At 43.4% G+C, this 22798-nt stretch overlaps 1 protein-coding gene across 1 annotated transcript; it reads right to left on the bottom strand.

Annotated features, from left to right (window-relative positions):
- Window positions 1-8845: 8845 nt before the first annotated feature.
- Window positions 8846-18295, bottom strand: LOC117497668 (inward rectifier potassium channel 2-like). Its single transcript, XM_034149670.1, has 2 exons — window positions 18073-18295; window positions 8846-10834 (listed from the first exon to the last, which is right to left on the bottom strand). Exon 2 carries the CDS (start codon window positions 10655-10657, stop codon window positions 9296-9298), a length of 1362 nt encoding a protein of 453 aa, XP_034005561.1. The 5' UTR covers window positions 10658-10834; window positions 18073-18295; the 3' UTR covers window positions 8846-9295.
- Window positions 18296-22798: the final 4503 nt, after the last annotated feature.

Here is a 22798-nt window from a genome sequence, read left to right as displayed (position 1 = left end):
AGTGAATAAAGGTCTTGATTTGCAATATTTATACAACATACCGATATGTGTATGTATTTACATCAATATGTTTTAAAAATAAAATAGAATCTGCTCATATTTATGGATAATATTAGGAATAGTGTGAACAGCTAGTTTACTTGTTAACATATACATGTTAGGCTGTTGCATTGGTTAAAGAGCCTGTTGCTGTTGTGTATTGCTTTGAATTATTTAAAACAAATATTATCTTCTTAAACAGGTATGGTAGTCAGGTGCATCACTTCCTAATGTTTATTGATATATTTAGAGGGAGGGGATGGCAAGGAATGCTTCAAAATTTAGATTAGATTCATTTCTACCATTTTTTTAATTCATGGTGGTTTCAGTAATCCCATGGTACTTGAGGACATAAGTAATCTAAATGACTAATGTACTCTTTATGACTTTCAGAAAGGACAGGAGACCAACAGGTGACTATCAATGGACTAGCAGCAGCATGATTATGACGTTAAAAGTGTTGTTTTAGGAACATCCATTGTAAATACATGGAATTCAATAAACATTGAATAGCATGTCATGCAGTTTGTCTGTGCCTTTTCCTCCGTGTTGTCCTGGCATATCGTCTTCACCATGGTTTGCTGTGCTGCCTGGGGATGCTCCAATCGCTCAGAGAAAGGAGTAAGAATCAGAATGTACGTCTTCCCCACTGACACAGAGAGGAGGGAAACATGGCTAGCTCAAGTCAGCAGGAGCAATTTAACAATCACAACAGACAGCCGCAACAAAATATGTGAGGTAATCATATTCAAACACTGCATTTGCACTTTTTCACAAAACGAAGACCACACCATTGGGAAGCTTAATGTTTGGTTTAATACAAATAACAGGGAAAGGCTTGAAGAACTCTGAGAGTTGAGACTCAGGGTGCAGGGTGAGGGTCTCAGTGCAGGTATTCAGGCTCTATTGAATCCCCCTCTGGTTCGTGTGCTGAAAGAGGGAGGAACAGACAGGAGAAAGGGTTATACACACCTATATAGCACACCTATTGGATGGGAAATTGCCTTGGGGAGATAAGGTGTGGTCTTTGTTTCCAACTGAAGTTATGGAACTTTATTATTTGTGAGTTTAACAAAGTATGACAAATGGCATCAGTAATGGATGTGATATGAATTTGTATAAAGTTGTCTCACATTCTTGGTCGTATTTTACGTACAGTATGTAATGAGTGTATACATGTCCAGTAAGTCCTCCACCTGTAACATCACTGCCCCTCCACCTGCCATACAGTAGGTTACTAACATACACTAACAAGATTACTTATATAATACAGTGATAGAATACATGTTTAGTATGCTTACTTATATACAACAGTAGTATTAAATGTACCTTGTGTTTTCACTCTCACTTTGCCATCATTTCAAAATCAGCTGAGCTGCAACATAATACAGACAGGTAATAATCAACAGAATACACTAAAAACACTCACCCATAAATTACGTTTTTGTTTACTGTTTGGAAGTCTCAAATATGCACTCTAAATTCATATCAATAGCGATGTATCACACAAATAGCTCTCTTCCTTATTATTGTGTAACGTTAACTTTATTATACTAGTTTGTAGGCCTACTCCAAAATGGAGATCGTCATTTCTCCACTTCCATTCATTACAATCACACGTGCCTAAATGTTATATTTAACTAATATTATATTCCTCCACCCCACAAAAAAATCACGTTTAGAAGCCCTTTTTCTCTAATTCCACAACGTTGGATGAAATAACATTAGGAGAACGGATTAATAGCTGTTCATGGTTAACGTGTGTTGCTAACTTTATCCGGTATCCTAGCCTAATATGTTATCTGTAAACGTTAATCCACTAACATCCTTTAATACACATGTTCATTTGACTCAGATGTGCTGATAATATCCGCAATATACATCTTTAAACGTCTTCTTACCTTTAATAGTCCATCAAGAACGCTGCAACTCTGCTGCCAGCCACAGATCGTGGAGCCTCTCGAGTCAATAGTCCCCCGGAAGTCAGCGGCAAGCTAACTTCCGGGGAACTATTGACGGCTCCACCATCCGCCATTGCTGTAAAAAAACTGGTCCATTGGAGTGAACGGAGATGTCGTAACTCTTCTATTATACGGCTCTGGGGGACACTAAAGAGTGACGCACACAGCTGGGAGACCAGGGGACACTAAAGAGTGACGCACACAGCTGGGAGACCAGGGGACACTAAAGAGTGACGCACACAGCTGGGAGACCAGGGGACAAAAAGAGTGACGCACACAGCTGGGAGACCAGGGGACACTAAAGAGTGACGCACACAGCTGGGAGACCAGGGGACACTAAAGAGTGACGCACACAGGTGGGAGACCAGGGGACACTAATGGCGCATTTCCACTACACGGTCGGCCTCGGCCACACTCGGTACGGCTCGGTACGGCTTGGCCGCGTTGGGCCTTAACAGGGCCGACTCACTTCATGCTGCGCTTCCATTACAGTTTAGGAACTGGGGTAGTTACTATAGTAACGCAGTGTAGGCGGAGCCGTGACGTCATCTTCAATGAGAAATCCAGAAACACAACACAACCGTTAGCTGTTAGCACTCAGAGCTCACAGCTCCTTATATATGTTCAGAAACTCGACAAAAGTTAAACAAGTACACACCACAGACTGCCTGTGTCATGGTGAATACAGTCGCTGCTGTATTTATGTCTGTATAGGCCGTTGTTGTGAGTGTGGACGGTCGGGGCATATACTGCGTTAGCTTAGCCAATCTCCATCTAGAAAAACACGAATTTTAAAAGGTTTTTCGCCTGCCGTCTGTCTGCAGACTTGACAAAGCATTAATTCATGGTTTTTACTAACCGGTATCAGTATGTTGTTACTTCGGCATCATTTTGAAACGTGTATTACAATTAAATCACGGTCAAATATGTCCATCTTGTTGTAGTTCTAGCCCTCTTGCCAGCGCTCCTCTCTCTAGTTTAGCATACTCAGCCCGACTCAGCCCTGTTTGTTGGCCCCGATAGAACCACAATTTTCTAGGGCCAGAAAAGAGGGGAAAAAGTGGCCCCGCGCCGTGCCGCGCCGGAACGAGGCCTAGTGGAAGCACAACCAAAAAAGGGGACGGCACGACACGGCACGCTTAAAGCGAGCTACGCGCTGCAATGGAAATGCGCCATAAAGAGTAACGCACACAGCTGGGAGACCAGGGGACACTAAAGAGTGACGCACACAGCTGGGAGACCAGGGGACACTAAAGAGTGACGCACACAGGTGGGAGACCAGGGGACACTAAAGAGTGACGCACACAGCTGGGAGACCAGGGGACACTAAAGAGTGACGCACACAGCTGGGAGACCAGGGGACACTAAAGAGTGACGCACACAGCTGGGAGACCAGGGGACACTAAAGAGTGACGCACACAGCTGGGAGACCAGGGGACACTAAAGAGTGACGCACACAGCTGGGAGACCAGGGGACACTAAAGAGTGACGCACACAGCTGGGAGTCCGAGTGTGAGTCACCATTACCTGTGTTCGAGTCCCAAGTCTTCATGCATTACATTACATGTCATTTGTTAGACGCTTTTATCCAAAGCGACTGACATAATCAATACAGTGGACAATTTGGGGTGAAGTGTCTTGCCCAGGAACACAACGACATGCTGACTGCAGTGGGTCTTGAACTTGCTATCCCCTGATAGTCCAGCACACTATCCACTGAGCCACAGCCTCCTTAGCGGATATATGTGTTGAAATGTAGCTGCTCCTCTACATTGCTTTTATCCTGTCATGATATACTAACGTGTCTATTGAACTGCTGTGAAGCCAGTTTGGCTACAATTCTTGTAATAGGTGCTATACAAATATAAAGCTTATTAATAATATTAATATTATAATTTGTATTATTGTAAATGACCTTTAATATGTCTAACTATATTTAAAATGAGTTACCTTTTAGAGAAGTGATTATATTTGTATGCCAATATTTTCTTATGGTAAAGTTTTCGTTTTGCACTTTTATTTTGATAGTAATAAGATCGGGACTCTTATTTTGAAGGAACTTTTACCGGAAGTCAATGGACAACGGAGCAGTGTAAACACACATGTATAATGACGGATAGATGACAGATGATAGATTAATAAATTAACATATACTAAATAGTTGCATTGGGTTTTTAGCATCTGGCTGATAAGGGCACAAGCTCTTACCTTGGTAATGATTGTATAAAAGCAAGGGTGATCGATAAACAGATACCATCAGTTGGAGAGTCTAACCATCATTCAGGGGGACGCTACAATTATTATAGTGAATGTTTAAATTCTATCAATAAAGATTAAGCCCCAGAAAGCACATGGCTACTTAGCATGCAAAATGACGACATTCTGCATGTTAAAGGGGACCCATCATGCAAAATGCACTTTTGTACGTCTTTTCTACATGAATATGTGTCCCCGGTGTTCCAGGGAACTCACCAAGTGTCAGAAAACACAACCCTCTCTATTTTCCTCCATACCCAAATCTCTAAAAAAGGGGCTGCAACGGATCTGATAAAAACTGATCCAGATTTGAACACTGTCCTGACGTCAGGACGGTGGCGCTACGGCTATTGGGCCAACTCCACCAATCAGGAGGAGACAGCCATGGCCATTGCCGTTCGAAAGCGCTGGAGACGCTGTAGTACATATGCCAGGCCTGTAGATGGTGCTGTTCTCACAGAATCTGCCCTTGCAAAAACAGAGCTAGAAATTGTCAAATTGAGCAAAATGAGGCATGGCTAAAATGCATGATCTGTTTGGTATTTTGAAAAAAAAAAAGTATAAATATGCCTTATATAGGTATGGTCCTACACTATATTATTCAAATATAGCATGATAGGTCCACTTTAAGTAGCCATGTGCTTTCGTGTTATCGGCTGAATCTGTATTTATTGATTAGATCACGTTACTCTGATGATAGTGTTCAAGACAGCCTATATGTCTGAACTCGATCCTTAGAGTAATGTGTTACGGCCCGTCCACACGGCGGCGTGCGTTGAAGCTTCAACGCTTCTGCCCATTCACTTTGAATGGGGTGACGTCACACTTTGCCGAACTGCATTGTGGGAGCGTCGCTTCGCTTTGCTCGTGTTGCTCGCTTCAAAAGTTGAGCGATGTTCAACTTTTGAAGCCTCAATGGAAGCGCCAGCCAATCAAATCATATGCCAGTACAAGCTCTAGCCAATCAAACCGCGTGCTTGTGTGTCCGGGGCGGGAGATTCATGTGATTGGTTGTTGGTCGAGTTTCAGACACGCCCGCCGGCAAGCTTCAACGCACGCCGCCGTGTGGCCTCTGCGTTGCGGAGCCGTCGCTTCAATCTTTTTTCCACATAACGAGCATTTTGTGCTGCTCTTCCCCAATGTGGAAGCAGAATGTGTGACAGCATACAGCACGATGCGGGGTGTGTCTCTAGACATCTCTAGACTGGAACAGCGGGGCCCAGTACGTGAACTCGCCTCGCAGGTGCACACGCCAGGATAGAGGACATCTGACTCCAAGGCAAGGCAAGTCCGAGTCATCGTGGGGGAAAGATTCACGAGTCCGAGGGTTTGGCCTTAAAAATATATTTTTTGGTGCAATTTGACAATAAAATCCTTCAAATATCAGTCAGTTTTTATGACTGATAGTTCAAACACTACTTTTAAATCCCGTTTAATGTCCTTTGCAACTTTCGGTTATTTATACATCTTCAGGTAGGTTAAGGCTTGATGGAATGGCTCAAAATAAAGATAGTCGTCTTTAGAAAGAAACTGTACACACATTCTGTTGGGTTCAGAATTCCAGAAAAGAAACTTCTAAGTTTAACTATTTATTGTAAAGAGAGCAAAAGATATATATCACTTGGCCAAGGACTCATCACGTCTTTGGGAATCACAGGCAGCAAAGCTGTAATCTGTAACCACCAAATCCGTCAAGAGCCTCGACCCTCGTGCGACAATACCTTTTATTACACAGGGCGTTGCCCGTACATTTTTGATTGGTCAAGACTAGCTGAAGAGATACCATGGTTTAGACTTGGTTCTCTTTGGTTGGTGCACAGACTCAGATAGGGTCTCTTGGCAACACAATCCTCCAATCAGCATTCGGCCGGCCTGTGGAAGTCCCTCCCTACTCTGGCACCATCATAATAATTTGTTTTCTCTAACGTTTCTTCAGATATAGCGGGAAGCCATAATGTTGCTTCCTAGCTTTGCGGGGGAGCGCGGCTTCCATACCGAGTCAAGGCCGGTGCGATGTGCTGTTCTGACTACCTCTTTATGTTCTCTCAGTCTCTGCACTCCACCTTGCTGCTTTCAATATTGCAAGCTAAACACTTTCTCATGTGACTTTGGGGGTGATTGAGTCTATTTATTCCTAAGTCACAGCCACATAAATGAGCACAATAAGCAAATAATGTAATAATAAGAATCAGTCTTTCTAATGTTATATAAAAATAGCCTCCACAATTCTCAAAAAACAAACCCTTAGTAAAACTTCCTAAACGTAAAACTACTGTATCAAATCTAAGCAGGTGTTGTTTTTAAGAAACACATAACTATGATAATAATACTCTTCGGTATTTTTTTATCAGCTGTAAAACAAAAGAATAAAATAAGCAACATTATAACAGCACTTTTAAGGACATTCAGACTCTCATATCACCCCGGTCTCTGTTTAAATTAAAGTAATTGATGTGTTGTCAGTTTGTTAATACTACCCTGCTCAGTCTCTTGACATGAGCATGTTTCTATCAGTCCGGCTAGCAAGGAACAGTATCTCAAATTTGTAAAAACTGCAAAGGATAAAGCAGAAAACCGTTGCGGTCAAGTCAGAGGAAATCACTAAAGTCTTCTACTTTGTTACATACAGAACATTTTCGACTTCTGTGATGTCTGCTATGAGACCAGCTCGCGAACAAATACTCTACTTGTACTTTCTTTGTTGCATACATCTATTGTTCATGTACTCTTTGGTTCTAAGAGAAGGCACTTCTAGCTGTTAGGGTTGGGCAAAGGTAGGAAACCAAATGCAGACTACAAAAAGGGTAACAGGTCTATAAACAAAAACAAGCTTTATTTACAAAGCTGATGACAAAAAACATGGCATGAAAAAACATAGATAGCGAATACAAACAAAACTGACCGTGACTGACATGGAGGGAGACAGGAAAAACCAACAATGAACCGACAAGGCACACAGGGAAAGACAAGACTAAATACAGAGAGGGGTAATCACAAGACAAGACACAGCTGGGGTAAGGGAGGCAGAAACACAAGGGCAACAGGTGAACACAATCAGACAATCAGACACACCAGGGAAACTAACGACAGGAAGGCAAACACAGGAAGAAGGAACAGAGAAGACACAAGGAGGAAAACATTTCAAAACAAAGGTGGAAAATTAAAACATAAATACAAAACCGTAACAGAACCCCCCCCTCAAGGGACGGATTCCAGACATCCCAAGAAAACCCCAAAAAGTCCAAAACCTCTAGAAGGGTGGGCGGAGGGGGCCCGGAGGAGGGACGCACAACCAGGACCAAAAGGGTGGGTGGAGGGGGTCTGGAGGACGGGCCCGGAAGGGGTCCCGGGCGGACGGCCCGGGGGCAAGGCAGAGTCCAAAAAGGGGCAAAGGCCACAGCGGGCGAACTCAGGGGCCCGGGCATGAGAGCGAAGTCAGTGGCTGGAAGAGTCAGGAGGCCGGGCTCGAGGGCGAAGACCACGGCTGGGGAACTCAAGGGGCCGGGCTCGGGGGCGAAGGCAGCGGCTGGAAGAGTCAGGAGGCCGGGCTCGAGGGCGAAGACCGCGGCACTCAGGGGGCCGGGCTCGAGGGCGAACAAGAAGGCGGCGACGGGACAGCTCCGGAGGACGGGCAGGAAGGCGCCGACGGGACAGCTCCGGAGGCCGGGCAGGAAGGTGCTGACGGGACAACTCCGGAGGACGGGCAGGAAGGCCATGACGGGACAGCTCCGGAGGCCGGGCAGGAAGGTGCCGACGGGACAGCTCCGGAGGCCGGGCAGGAAGGCGCTGACGGGACAGCTCCGGAGGCCGGGCAGGAAGGTGCTGACGGGACAGCTCCGGAGGCTGGGCAGGACCCAGTATCGGCCGGACAGGAACCGGAGCCGACGGGACAGGCATAGACGGGATCCTGAACATGACATGGGCTGGTGTCAATGGGACCCCGGATGGAGCAAGGGCTGGTGTCGACTGGACCCCCAACGGAACAGGATACAGAGTTGGCAGGACCCCCGGTGGAACAGGTGTCGGCGGGACCTCCAACAGGACAGGACACAGAGTTGGCAGGACCCCCGGCGGGACAGGTGTCGGCGGGACCCCCAACAGGACAGGACATGGAGCTGGCAGGACCCCCGGCGGGAGAGTAGCCGGCGGGACCTCCAACAGCACAGGACATAGGGTTGGCAGGACACCCGGCAGAAGAGTAGTCGGCGGGACCCCCAACGGGACAGGACATAGGGTTGGCAGGACCCCCGGCAGGACAGGTGTCGGCGGGACCTCCAACGGTACAGGACATGTGGTAGGCGTCGGCCGTAGAGCCAACAGGACACGGGGGGCTGGAAGAGTCAGGAGGCCGGGCTCGAGGGCGAAGACCGCGGCACTCAGGGGGCCGGGCTCGAGGGCGAACAAGAAGGCGGCGACTGGACAGCTCCGGAGGACGGGCAGGAAGGCGCCGACGGGACAGCTCCGGAGGCCGGGCAGGAAGGTGCTGACGGGACAACTCCGGAGGACGGGCAGGAAGGCCATGACAATCAGACAATCAGACACACCAGGGAAACTAACGACAGGAAGGCAAACACAGGAAGAAGGAACAGAGAAGACACAAGGAGGAAAACATTTCAAAACAAAGGTGGAAAATGAAAACATAAATACAAAACCGTAACACTAGCAGCACTTAAAAATATCCTAACTATAAAAAACCACCTTTCTGAAACATCTTGTTCATGCCGGACAGAGAAACTGAGACATGCCTGCAATTTTCAAGTCATTTCAACAACTTCCTTCCTGCCTGTCACCTTGCAGTCAGCAGACACTGAGACTTAATTGAGAATTGTTCTTTGCGATATGCACATGTTTCATAGTGCTGTGTTTTGTCATACTGTATGTAGTCAAAGTTCAAGCAGACTCTTACACACAAAGTCCTAACCCTTCGCCGCTTCCCACAGCAGTACCGTTCGACTTGCCCTCTACCCAAGGCCCAGCTCGGCGTGCCTTTCAGAGCAGAGAGTTGATTTTAGAAAATCCCTCATATGAGGTCTGAACACTCATATTTCTGATTCTCGCCTCAGAGGCCGGGGCTCCAGCGGCACCGTGGCTTGGCTGTGTTCAGTCTCTGAGATATTGTCTGTCTGGGTGCCGTCGGGCCCAACGCTGCCCCCGTTCCCCTCATCAGTGTCCTCTTTGTTCTCTAGCGCCATCTCGTTTTCGTAGCAGAAGGAATTAGAGTTTGTGAGAATGTATTTTTTCTCTGCAAAGTCTCTCATGCTGCACAGAGGGGTGCTGGGCACCTCGTATGTCTTATGGAAGCGTGAGTAGTCCACCTTGTAGTAGTTCTTCTCCTCAAAGAGCACTGGCTCGAACCTATGGCCCCAGAGGATCTCGCTGGAGACGTATGAGCTGCGGCACTGTGTGGTCATGGCAGTCGCCTCAACCATGCCCTCCAGGATGACCACGATTTCAAACTCAGTGTTCTCAAGGTCCTGTTTGCTCATGTTGTAGAAGGGGCTGTCCTTGTTGATCTCGTGGACAATGGTGATGGGCGAAACCAGGAAGATGCGGTCGACTCCACTGTCGAAGCCCACATCTATGTCCATCTGGTCCAGGGGGATGTACTCCCCCTCCGCCGTTGTCCGGGACTTTAGAAGTAGCGCGCGCACATGTGCCTCCACCAGGTGGCTCTTCCTTAAGTTCCCCACACGCCACATCAGGCAGAGTTTGTTGTCCCTCAAGGCCACGGTGGCATTATGGCTGAAAACCAACGTTTCATTCCTCTTCTTGGGTTTTGCCATCTTTGCCATGACAGCGCCGATGATAAAGGCGTCAATAATGCAGCCCACAATGCTTTGGAAAACCACCACGAAGACAGCGACGGGGCACTCGTCTGTTACGTATCTGTAACCGTAGCCGATAGTAGTTTGAGTCTCAAAGGAGAACAGGAAGGCGGCGGTGAAGCTGCTCACGTTGGAGACGCACTTTGTAGAGTTACTTTCCAAGTCCCCGTGGAAGATGGCTACCAGCCAGAAGATGTAGCCGAAGAACAGCCACGACAGGAGGAAGGCGAGGCAGAAGATGATGAACATCCACCTCCAGCGGATGTCCACGCACGTAGTGAAGATGTCAGCCAAGTACCGCTGACCTTTCTCGCTCATGTTGATGAACTGCACATTGCAGTGACCATCTTTCTTTACAAATCTGCTTTGCGGCTGGTGCCTAGTTTGCACCTTGCCCTTGCCATTCCCGTAGCCGTTTGGTACTGCCATAGTGGCAAGCTTCATGCCGTCCTCCTCTGATGACACAATGCTGTAGCGGCTGGCTCGCACGCTTCCCATCACCTCAGTCTGGGAGGGCTGTGCTGCTTCTGCTTTGGAAAACAGTCTGAGTTTCTGGAAAAAGCGTTGGAGAAACATTTTGAAACCTTTTGGGGGACCAACTCTGAGAGGAAATGGTGACAAGGTGAGGCGGGCTGAAGGGATGCCTCTTCAGCCTCACTGGCCCCTAGATAGAGTGCAACAAGAGGAGGATAAATTGGTCACTCTTTCATCAGATGACTCTTTCATCAGATGACAGGACCTCATGAAGTTCATCTGTTGGAAGAAAGATAGAAAGCCTCTGTCAGTCAAACCACTTCGGATAAAACTTAATGAAATCCTCGTCAGGGCATCTATTGACAACGGTTATTTTGAGCAATTGTTGTAACATCTCAGAACTGCTGACTTCATCACTGTAATGTAAGATGTGTGTGCAGCCTGAGAAAAACCCTTGAAATATTTATATGTGTCTCTCTGTGCCAACAATATATCATCCAGTTATGACAAACAACAACAGTGATATTTAACCCGCATCTAACATTTCAACTGTCACTATGAGAGAGGCCACCCTGTAATTGCACTCAGATCCCGGTATTGGTCAATTACAAATTCCACTTGTTTTACTTGGCTGCCCTGCGCTGACTCCATCATTTCATGCTGAATGATGGGTGACAGCGTCCGTACAGGATCCCATGAACAGATGGTTTTGCAAACACTGACGGATCAAGTTAATAAGCCTTAACAGAGAAATGTTTTATTTGCAGCTCATTTCTCTTAATGACATCTCTTGATTAAAATACTGAAAGATACTGATAGTGCACCGCACGGTATACAAATTGAACCAAAGCCAAGGACAAATTGTTCATGACTTGCTCACTTCTGACTTTCACCCAGTGGTTTTCGCATGTAATTCATTTTTAAGATAGACATTAGAACCAAGCTGTTTTGCTTGTGCTACTTCTGTCTGTTGTCAACACTCCAACTTAACATTTTCAACTATGATTACACGATTATTCAGCAGTTTAATCATCTAATGTACAACATGTACATGCAGACATTATTCTAATGACGAAGGATGCTGTGTTGCTAAGCAATGCACAATAAAAAAGTTGAGATGACTGAGATGCAAAGATTTTCAAGAAACAGTGCAACCGACTTTCTTTAGATTTAGTATGTTTAGCCAATTACTTTTATTTTGAAATGAGCAAAAAATAAATAGTAGACATAATTCCCTAAATAAGAAAAACGCAGTGATAGTTTAAATGCTATTATATTATTTTCTTACGTTTATTCTTATGTTTTCAAAGAGTATAATTAAATAGTATGTGGCTGTGAGTGGACAGACAAAGCTGCTCTCAGCATGCACCAAATGCCAGCGACAAATGTTAACAGGTACGGGGAAGAGAAGGGAACTGACTTCTGATGCAATCATCCACACACACACACACACACACACACACACACACACACACACACACACACACACACACACACACACACACACACACACACACACACACACACACACACACACACACACACACACACACACAAGCTTCTGCAGTGACGTGCAGTGAGGTTCATGGATGCTGAGGCACTGACTATTCAGGTTTACAAATATTATATTTTGACCTTAATCAAAATATAATATTATTTTCAAAAGCTTTTTTAGTCTGATGCTTCGATTCATTTTAAACAGAAAGTTCAACAAAAGGATACCCAAAAAATGTAATTTTATCATTTAAATATTGGATTGTTCTCTCTTAGTAAGATCCCATTTTCAATAAAATGATGGTCTTACCTTGACTTGAAGATGAAGTCCATGCTATCCTTCTGGACAAAAATCTCTATTACTTTTTTGTAAAAGTCCTCGTTATCTTCCTGTAGTTTAACCTCTTAAGCCCTGAGCCTGTTTTTCAGGTTTCAGGCTCGAAAATGCCACTAACACAACAAAGACTATATCTTCACTTCTAAAAGGGGTAAATTAATAATCTTTTTTCTCAAAGCAAGGTTACATCTGTGAGTTGGATGTAGAAGTGTCGGAATCAATATAGATGTTTTTAATTTAAAGTAAATTCATATGGAACATAGTAAAAACATGTAAATTCTAATCTCAGACTAAAAAACCCCATTACTTATAGTGAAAACCACCCTTGGATGATGGGTTAGTACACTAAAAGCTTTAGGAATCCAAACTATAACATATAATAAGTACCCTGTATCAAGATTGATGCAAAACAAGTGAAATTTGACCTTTTTAGAGAGATTTAGAAAAATGAAGTCCAGACGGACTCACCTCTGGGTAATTTGGGAACCATCAGTTCCATTTGACCTTTTTCACTGTAAATATCATTTTATTACTTTGAATTATCACTATAGGTATTCATTCCATCCAAATACAACTGTTGTAAAAAATAAAAACATGCAAAATGAAGTTTGACTCCAATTGGAGCAGATTTATTTCAAACATTTTACAGATTTATTTCAAACATTTTACAGATTTATTTCAAACATTTTACCAACACACTATACAATAAAACCACACTCTAGATAGGTAGACTTTATACTTACCTCCTGAATGTAAAACTTTATACTTACCTCCTGAATGTTACAATATTTTGGCATGCCACTCCTGGTAACAATTATTTTTGATATTCAAGCACAGAGGGACCTGGCACTTCACGCAGTGCCAAGGTGTCTTCACCCTCTTTTTGCCAGCATCATGGCTGTTCCTGCAGTACTTCCTGGTACGGACATCTTTCCCATAAAACATGGGCCCGCATGTGAGTGGTGGGGGGGGGGGGGGGGGTGGAGGTGCAGAGCCTTCAGCATATTCCAACATCTCTGCAGCAAGCTGCTCCCTGAAAGTCTTCTGTGTGTGTGGCTTTGTCCTGCTGGGGTCACTCTTCATCTTGTACAGCTCCTTGTGGAGAAGGAAGCTGATCACAACTGCAATGTCCATAAAATGGTAAGAAAAAGTCTTGTACCATTTCATCGTTTGGGGAGAACGCTGTAGTACCCGATCAAAGCGTCAGACACATCCACGCCGCCCATGCTTCGGTTGTAGTCCAACACAGCGTCAGGAACGGGAACAGTCTTTGTCTGCCACACACCAGCCTGGAAGTTATATGGCCATTTCTTCCTCCAGTAGTCCGATCGGTTGTGAACGGTGACGAGGCCTGAGAAAATTATAATAAGTTGAGGAATGTGAGGGTGAGGCAGGTGTGGGCTGGGTGAAAGTAGACAATGCTGAAGCCATTTCATCCTCATCTCCATCACTATGAAAACAAATGTGGAAAAACAAAGAGATTAGATGAATTCCTGTAATTGGCAGTAAACATGCCATTTTGAGTGTGTGAATGCAATACATTTAGTGACTATAGATGAACACTGGCCTATACTTTTAGTAAAGGTAACAGACAAGAAACACTATAAATAATCCCTCTAATTCCTGCCAAACATGCCATTTTGAGCGTACATTACATTACATTACATTTAGCAGACGCTTTTATTTACTATATGAATAATCGTACACCAAATAAATAAGTAATAGATAAAAACAGAGAGATTACATACCTTTCCCGTGGTGGAATTTCCTCATCAGAGTCACAACGCTCCGGGTTCCGTTCTGGCTGCAGGAGATCCTCGTCGTCTGACTCAGAATCAACAGGTAACATATCTGCATCGCTGTCAACATTAGTCACAATTTCCATTGCCTGTAAAGTCGTAAGCATCTCTTTCCTGCAAGCCATTATTTGACAAAAGTCAAAGTATAGAAAAAGTCCTAAACGCCAATCTTGTAGTCTGCTCCGTTATCTGCTGTCCGCTCTGTGCGCTCTGGGTCCTGCTGCAATTCCTGTTGTTTACGTACTAAACACTGCGTAGAGTCTGCTGCGTAATGGGTCTGCCGCTGGCTGTCATACTTTATACTTTACGCAGGACCATATCTATGGAACCCATTGGTCGATTTGAGTGATTTACACCTTTAACCATTAGATCCAATAGAATCCGATGGGCAGTTCCCAAATCCACGTAAACATTACCATTGCGGACGTAATAGAGAAGCAAACGAAGCATATCTGAAAGTACAAGCCTTGACTGCAAAACTTTATACCCAGTTTATTGCCAGAAATATGATGATGGATTATCAGTAACAAATTCTACGTGACACAGACACATTGGATTAACCTTGAGCGGCGTTTTTATTCCGTTGAACACAACTTTTGATCACAAATCAAAAAAGGTCAAATGTAATTATTGTAATATTTTTGAAACCGGATGTTGTTTACTTTCTCTTTTCTGGCTGAAAGCTCCGCAAATTCGGGGTCGTACAGTGATGACACTACATGTATGGAATCTGTGGAGTCTCAGCTTTAATCGAATATCTTGTTTGTGCAGTTACGATAAGTAATAAGGGCATTTTGAGAGTGGGTGCTGTGCAAAAGTCCGTTAGCATTAGTTAGCATTTTTTCGCAAAATGCTAATTCAAAGGCTTGGTATTACTCTTGTGTTTCTTTTAGCTAAAAATGGTTCATATCTTCAGTTAGCTGAGATTCTTCCCGTTAATCTGGTGCTACACATTAATAGTTTCATAAATGTTAAGAAGTCCTGAGACATTGTCTAAAAATAAAACAGTGGGAGGGGTCCAATGGGGGGACCGCCTGCTTAAAGCTCCCATGTCATGCTTTTCCAGTTATTACCCGTCCCCTTGTGTGTTATGAAGGTTTTTATGCATGTAAACGGTGTGCAGAGTCAAAACCCTCAAAGTACACCCTGTAGCGAGTAAAACTCTAACACAGAAAATACCTCCCCAAAACGCCTCGTTGGAGATACGTCACTGCCCATTTGATTCTTCCGGGTACCGCCTGATGTCATGCGGTACCCGGAACGAAATGGACCAATCCCGAAGAGCTATGGCCACACCAGCAGCGGCGTGTTCCTCCTCCAGAGGTTCGAAGAACCGGCATTTCACAGACGAAAGCTTCCAAAACATTGCCCAGTTTGAGGCCGGATATGCACAGCTTGTTTGGACCGTTTGGAGCAGGGGAAGATCTGGGTATACAACCTGTAAGTTTGCATTGTTATTTGTGTATTTATCAAACAAGACTGTTTAAATGTGTAAACTGTGTTGGACTGCTAAGCCATTGACACAGTGCTAACTGTGCTAACTAAGTTGCTAGAGTTTCCATATATCAACTCTAATATCAGCAGATGGCCTTGCATACATGTATCTCATAGCAGGAGAATGTCTGCATTCACACACAAAATACCTATTGACAGTATACTGCCGTGCGGTCAGTCGCGAAACGTAATTACATTATAGCTGGCGTAGCGTGTGTGCAACCGATCTAACACACGGAGCTAGAGCTAGATTTAATCGGAAAAACATTTTTGTGATGCTACGTTGCTAGCGTTTAAATATATCAACTACAATGTCAGCAGATGGCCTTACATGTTTGTCATGGCAGGAGAATGTCTGCAGTCACACACACGGAATACTCATACAGTATACTCCGGTTTACCGTACATTGTGACCGTACATATACTGCATGTAGCTAACGAGGCTAGCTGTATGCTAGCGCAAAACAATGTATTCATGCAAGTTACATTGTATGGTAGCAGAATACCCGTATACGATTGCAATTATAAACACGTTATTGCTAGCCTAATATGAACCACTAGCTTTTGTTCATAGTAGTTTTATTACACTGCATTATAGTTGCCTTTCCTCCAAGCTAACGTTCATATCGTGTTAGCTACCAAGGTAAACAAAGCTAGGTTAGCATATTAGCAGGCAAGCTGTTCATTACACAACTACTACTAACGAATCTAAAACAACTAAGTTTCTCTAATATTTTGTGATTTGCATTTGATTTCGTCCAGCCAGATCCTGGCGGACAATCCATGACGGGGACGGGACGTGCTAAAAGGCACCGCACCGCACCGGCTGTGCGCAGGCAAGAGGAGGAGGAATGGATGATATACCGTGTATATATGTATATTTATGTTCATTTTGTACATTTCTAAAAATAAAGTTTAATGGAAATACTTAGTAGGCCTATCCTTTCTTCCCTGAATTCATATATTAGCAAACCATGATTTGATTTCTCATCAAACAGTAGTAGTTTATTACAGGTAAAAATAACTTACTCTTTGTTATGTTGGCTCGTAGGCCACAACGGAAAGGCAAGGAGACATACACGAGTTTACAAAACCACGGCACATTTATTGTGGTAAATGCAGAGATAGGTGGTCGAGGGGAGAGGGTCGCTCAGTTCGTCCTTCTGCAGCCGCTTTGGAGAGAGACTCCGGGCCGCTGGGATTAATAGCACCGGCTACGGAAGTGTCCGTGATCGCGCTGATTACCCTCTTCAGCTCCACCCCACCGTAAGCCCTGCAACACACCTGCACAAAGGCCCTGGGGCCGTCACACTCTTCTATAACAACAGTTGTAGGTTCAGTTCGGTTAGTTAGTATAAAATATCAGCTGTACCGACGCCTGGAACACTGATGTTCCCCGAAAAAAGCGGGCGGAGCCTCTCTGGTGGTTGACTAATCAGAACAGAGTGGCCGAGCTGACCAATCGGAGCACACTAGGCTCACAGGGAGGGGGGGGCAAGAGCTCCAACGAGTCGTTTAGTGGAGAAAGTGAATACTGCTGAATACACATGCTTGACAGAGATGCTGTATGCGAAACCAATGTGAGTTTGGAAAATTGCACAGTATAAATCTATTTTAGTATACCTCAACAATGTAATTATGATCAGTGGAAATGGCCATGACATGGGCCCTTTAAGAGGTTAAAAAGTCGAATCATAAATCTTGTGGATATTATCCGGCTGAACAAAACGTGCATTTATCTAACAGGTACGTTACACACAGATCTTATTTGGAGCTATTTTCCAAAATCCTATGGAGAAATCTCATTGCTTTTTTGTCTAGGGAACCCATGTGCAACTTACTTCCAGGTTTTAGGACGCGTCACTGCACCACTCTATACGCTGCTCTCTCTCGTCTCCTCTTCACACACTACACTTTTCGCGGCACACGTACTTACAGCCAATCAGCTCTGAATTATGAGATGACGTTTGGTGGGGTTGCCAGCACTATGCCCCTATGGTGATTATTTTTTTGCCTCACACATTGAATAGAAAAAGATTCTTTTACAGCACCCAGCGAGAGAGAGGGGCTGGATCAGGGCTTGACCCACGTCGCTCAAAAGGCTCAATAGGCACACTGTAGACACGAATTAGAAGAACACAGACTAAAACAGCAATGTACAGAAGAATCAGAAGATTAAACATGATCTTAACAATTTGTTTTGCATTTATTTGCATTTTTTTTTAATTCTTATTTGAATGACTTTCTGCTGACACTAGGTGGGGTTGTGCCACCTGCACCTAATGACCAGTCGCCACTGCAATTCTGACATGCGTAAAACTCTTGTTAGGCGCATCACATCTCATTTTAAAGCAAAGAGAGGTTCTATGAAATGAATGTCATGTTTCCTCTACCTGTTGCTCATTTGTGGACCGGTTGTTGAAATATAATCCAGATGCTTTGGGCCTCTGTTATCCTCGCCTGTCGTTTTTCCACGCACTTGTTTGTTTTGCTTGATCAAGTGTAAGCCTTGCCTCGCATCTCTGGAGGACCGGTCTCGATCATGTGCTTCGCGATGAGTTCCCAGAAGCTTTTTAAACAGCACGCACCTGCACGTCCCGCCCCTTTGCTCCGAGCCAGGGCCAATGAGGGAGAGGAGGGGAGCGCGCACAGTGAAGCAGCCGCAATTATGCTGTTAACAGCTAGTAGTAGATCAGGGCAGAGCAGGTATGTCAGATCCGAGCCAAGGCCACGCAATCGATATCCACACTCTGCAGTTTCTTATAATGCAACTCTGATGAATGAATTCATGTTTGTTGGAGACTCTTATGTATTAAATCTGACCAACCAATGTGTGAATGCTCTAGATTAACGTGTTCCCTCATTTTTTATCTAAACATTAAAATAAAAAGGCATTCAATTAAAGCTAAAAAACAAACTCAAGGAACAAGGAAGTTACAAAGACAGAAAACAAAGAAGGGCCTTTCCCTTCTGATGCTGACACAAGGTCATTTAAACGCTTTCCTCAGATGCCAGGTGTGCGTTGTTAGGAGTGCAGCATACCTGCAGAGCTGCTGCAGATGGAGGCAGAAACACATGCAGACCGTTTCTGTGAAACAAATACATCAATATTTTTATTTTTATGAGTAACTTCTCAAACTGCAGATCATCAAAGAAGATATATGAAAGATCAGCATTCATACATTTTACACAAATAACTTCACTATAAAATTAATTTAGAGTTTAAAACCCCATTTCATAAATGTTAGTAATCTCACAGTATTGTTTTACTAAGGCTAACCAAAGGGTTATTTCACTTTATTGATCTGTTTTTTAAGTTATATATTTAGTTTATATTTTCTGTGACAACAACATGATGTGAATAACTCTGTTCCTTCGTACATTTGCTACATTACAGAAAACAAAGAAGGACCTTGTTATTTTGCTGCTGGCACAGAATAGTTTAAACACTTCCTTCAGACGACAGTTGGCCTTGTTTAGCAAACAGCGTACCTGCAGAGCTGCTGCAGAGGACCATGACAAAACAAACTCAAGGAAGGAGGACGTGAATTAAAAAAAAAATTCAAATGGGTCTTTCCCTTCTGCTGCTGGCACAGACTGTTTTAAACACTTCCTTCTCAAATGCATTGTGTGCTACAGCGACGTGCAGAGCCTCCCCTGTCATACTCCAATGTAACGGAAAAACAACTAAAGAAAAACTAAAAAGTAATAATAATAAAATGTCTCCACTGATCTGTGTTGTAAGTGTGATTTATGTATGATTCCAATCGCTTTTTATAGTCAAAATCAGCAAATTTGCCGAGCTCCGCTACGGGAGCGATGAGAAGTGAGGCAGGGACGAGCTCTGCCTCTCGTAAGCCCACAGTAACTTGCTGGAGCGCGGGCACTCATTTAGCGCGGGCACTTATTTTGTGAGCGCGCTCCAGCCAGTTACTGTGGGGTGAGGTGAGGCACAGATGATCTCTGCCTCACCTCAGAATGTGTCACCCCACAGAAACTGGCTGGAAAGCGGGCCCTAAGCGCATGCCTGTTCCCATCTCACTGTAGGTCACCAATGTAATGTTTGTAGATCCCTTTATTACATTTATCCTCGCCATCCATAGTCTCTAAATAACTTATTTCACGTATATATGATATTTAGGCTCGCTGGTCTCATCATACAACGGCAATGAAAAAAGCACCAGGGGAGGCAGCCATAACCTCTGCCGCACTGAAGGGGGCGCACGTGAGCCCACAGGTTCTTGTTGCTACTGTAATTCTACGCAGAGACGGTAGACGCAAACAACAAACTAGACTTTTGAAACTACAGGAAGATAAGGAGGACTTTTACAAAACAGTAATAGAGATTGTTGTCCAGAAGGAGAGCATGGACTTCATCTTCAAGTCAAGGTAAGACCACATTTCTAATGAAAATGGGATCTTACTAAGAAAGAACAATCCAATATTTAGATTTTGGGTATCCTTTTGTTGAACGGTCTGTTTGAAATGAATCGAAGCATCAGACTAAAAAAGCTTTTGAAAATAACCGAATATTTCGATTAAGGTCAAAATATAATATTTGTAAATCTGACTCAGTGAGTCAGTGCCTCACCAGCCATGAACCTCACCGCACGTCACTGGTGTGCTAATATCAAGGCCTTTCTTTCTCACAGTAAAAAACAATGCTGCCATAAAGATAATGTGTCTGTGATAAAGCTGTCCATACATGATGGCCAACCTCAAGTATTAATACAGAGAACACCACATCACATTGAAACTGCTTGATCTCCGTCTGTAGTAGAATGTTCTAAAACTAACGTTATCTAATGAATGTTAATGACAGTCACAACAAGCTAACACAAGCTAACGTTACAGAAAAACCCATCACTAATATATATTTAGTTTATATTTTCTGTGACAACAACATGATGTGAATAACTCGTACATTTGCTACATTACAGAAAACAAAGAAGGACCTTGTTATTTTGCTGCTGGCACAGAATAGTTTAAACACTTCCTTCAGACGACAGTTGGCCTTGTTTAGCAAACAGCATACCTGCAGAGCTGCTGCAGAGGACCATGACAAAACAAACTCAAGGAAGGAAGGAGGACGTGAATTAAAAAAAAATTCAAATGGGTCTTTCCCTTCTGCTGCTGGCACAGACTGTTTTAAACACTTCCTTCTCAAATGCATTGTGTGCTAATATCAAGGTCTGGTCAGCCAACCCCAAACTATAAGGCTTTCTAGCAGATGTTCTCTCAGTAAAAAACAATGCTGCCATAAAGATAATGTGTCTGTGATGAAGCTGTCCATTAGTGATGTGTCGGTCGCGAACGAGCCGGCTCAAAGAGCCGGCTCTTTTAAGTGAACAACGGGAGCCGGCTCGCGCCCGCGAACGAGCCGTTTTTTTGTTTTTGTTATTTTTTGTTAAGTAATACAAGACAGAATGATATGATGATCTCCGCGCTACAGCTGCTCTGTGCATGCATGCAGTGACATGTAATATCCAAGGATTAGAGACTGTTGGATGCTGCTGTACTGAGCATTGCGATACATTTATTTGTATTATGTTTTTTTATGATTAGAGACGGTTGGATGCTGCTGTCCTGAGCATTGCAATATATTTATTTTCACTATGTTATTTATTTATGATTATCCTTGGGCTCAGCAAAGATTTGATGTCAGCTGTTGCTGTCTTTTTTTCTATAGTTAATACTGAAATAGAGCCCTGCTGTTTTGTCAGGGCCTTTTCTTTAAATATAATTTTAAAATGTCGATACAGTAGCCCCTTTTTTTAAATGTCTATGCTTAAGTTTTTATAGGTGTTGCTATCTGCTTTGTGTAGCGTGGTTCTACAAGCAAGTCTGTGCATTCATTGGGTGGTATCAGAGAGATACAAGAGTCTGTAAATGCAATGAAAACAATTGGCCACAGCAAATAATTGATATTAAACATGTAATTTTTACTTTTGAATACTTCAGTACAAAGGATGTATTGAATAATTTAAGTGATATGTGTACACATATAAATCATTAGTCAAAACAGGGCTACATTTGATTGAATTATAAAAGGTATAATATGTGGTAAACTGAAGAGCCGTTTGGGAGCCGAAAGAGCCGGCTCTTCTTGGTGAGCCGAGCCAAATGATCCGGCTCACCAAGAAGAGCCGGAATTCCCATCACTACTGTTCATACATGATGGCCAACCTCAAGTATTAATACAAAGAAAACCACATCACATTAAAACTGCTTGGTCTCCGTCTGTAGTAGAATGCTTTAAAACTGACGTTATCTAATGAATGTTAATGACAGTCACAAGCTGACGTTAGCAAACGTTTGTTAGGTCAAAGTAAAAAACTAACATCAGCTAATGGATGTTTAATGACAGTCACAAGCTAACACAAGCTAAGACAAGCTAACACAAGCTAACACAAGCTAATACAAGCTAACGTTACAGAAAAACCCATCACTAATTTACTATAACTTTGTATTACAATAGAGACTGCCATTTGTCTGTCTCTACATTATCACTTGCTAGAAACAGAAGTAGGTACAAACCTTTATTTAATTTAAGAAACTGGCTCCCTCTGCTGTCTGTTCAGTATTCTGAGGCTCTGAGCCATTTCTTTTCCTCACGGACGGCAAAAAAAGTCCGACATTATACAATTTAAAATAAAATCAATAATCGTGGCTTGATATTGAGTAAGAAAATGTTTTTATGAACCACACAGCTTCCATGACCCGGCCGGACAAAAAGACGTGGTGCAGGCATGAAACATACTACCAATAGAAATACATTGCTTTTAAAATCGTTCTGTGTGACACGAAAAAAATGGGAAAATCGTGTTGGTGAACACGAATCAATATACATTACATTTATAGATTAGATAGATAGATACTTTATTTATCCCAATTTGGGAAATAATTTAAATGTTCTAAAAAAAGACCCTAATACTTCAGTTAGTAGCAGGACTTCTTCCACCTCGGACAAAGCTATGACATTTGACCCAAAAAAGGTAAATGCAACTGATAACCTTGTTTCCTCATTTGTACCTGGTCAAGAGGCATACACTAAAGGGACGTTTACCAGAATACAATGAATATGAAGGACTTGCCACACTTCTTTAATTTAACACCATT

The sequence above is a fragment of the Trematomus bernacchii genome, unplaced genomic scaffold (genome assembly GCF_902827165.1).
Source record: "Trematomus bernacchii unplaced genomic scaffold, fTreBer1.1, whole genome shotgun sequence".
Classification (NCBI taxonomy): domain Eukaryota; kingdom Metazoa; phylum Chordata; class Actinopteri; order Perciformes; family Nototheniidae; genus Trematomus; species Trematomus bernacchii.
This window is presented reverse-complemented; position numbering and strand designations above follow the sequence as displayed.

Excerpts from the sequence above, each read along its gene's own strand:
- LOC117497668 (XM_034149670.1), bottom strand. The coding sequence starts at position 10,657 with ATGTTTCTCCAACGCTTTTTCCAGAAACTCAGACTGTTTTCCAAAGCA.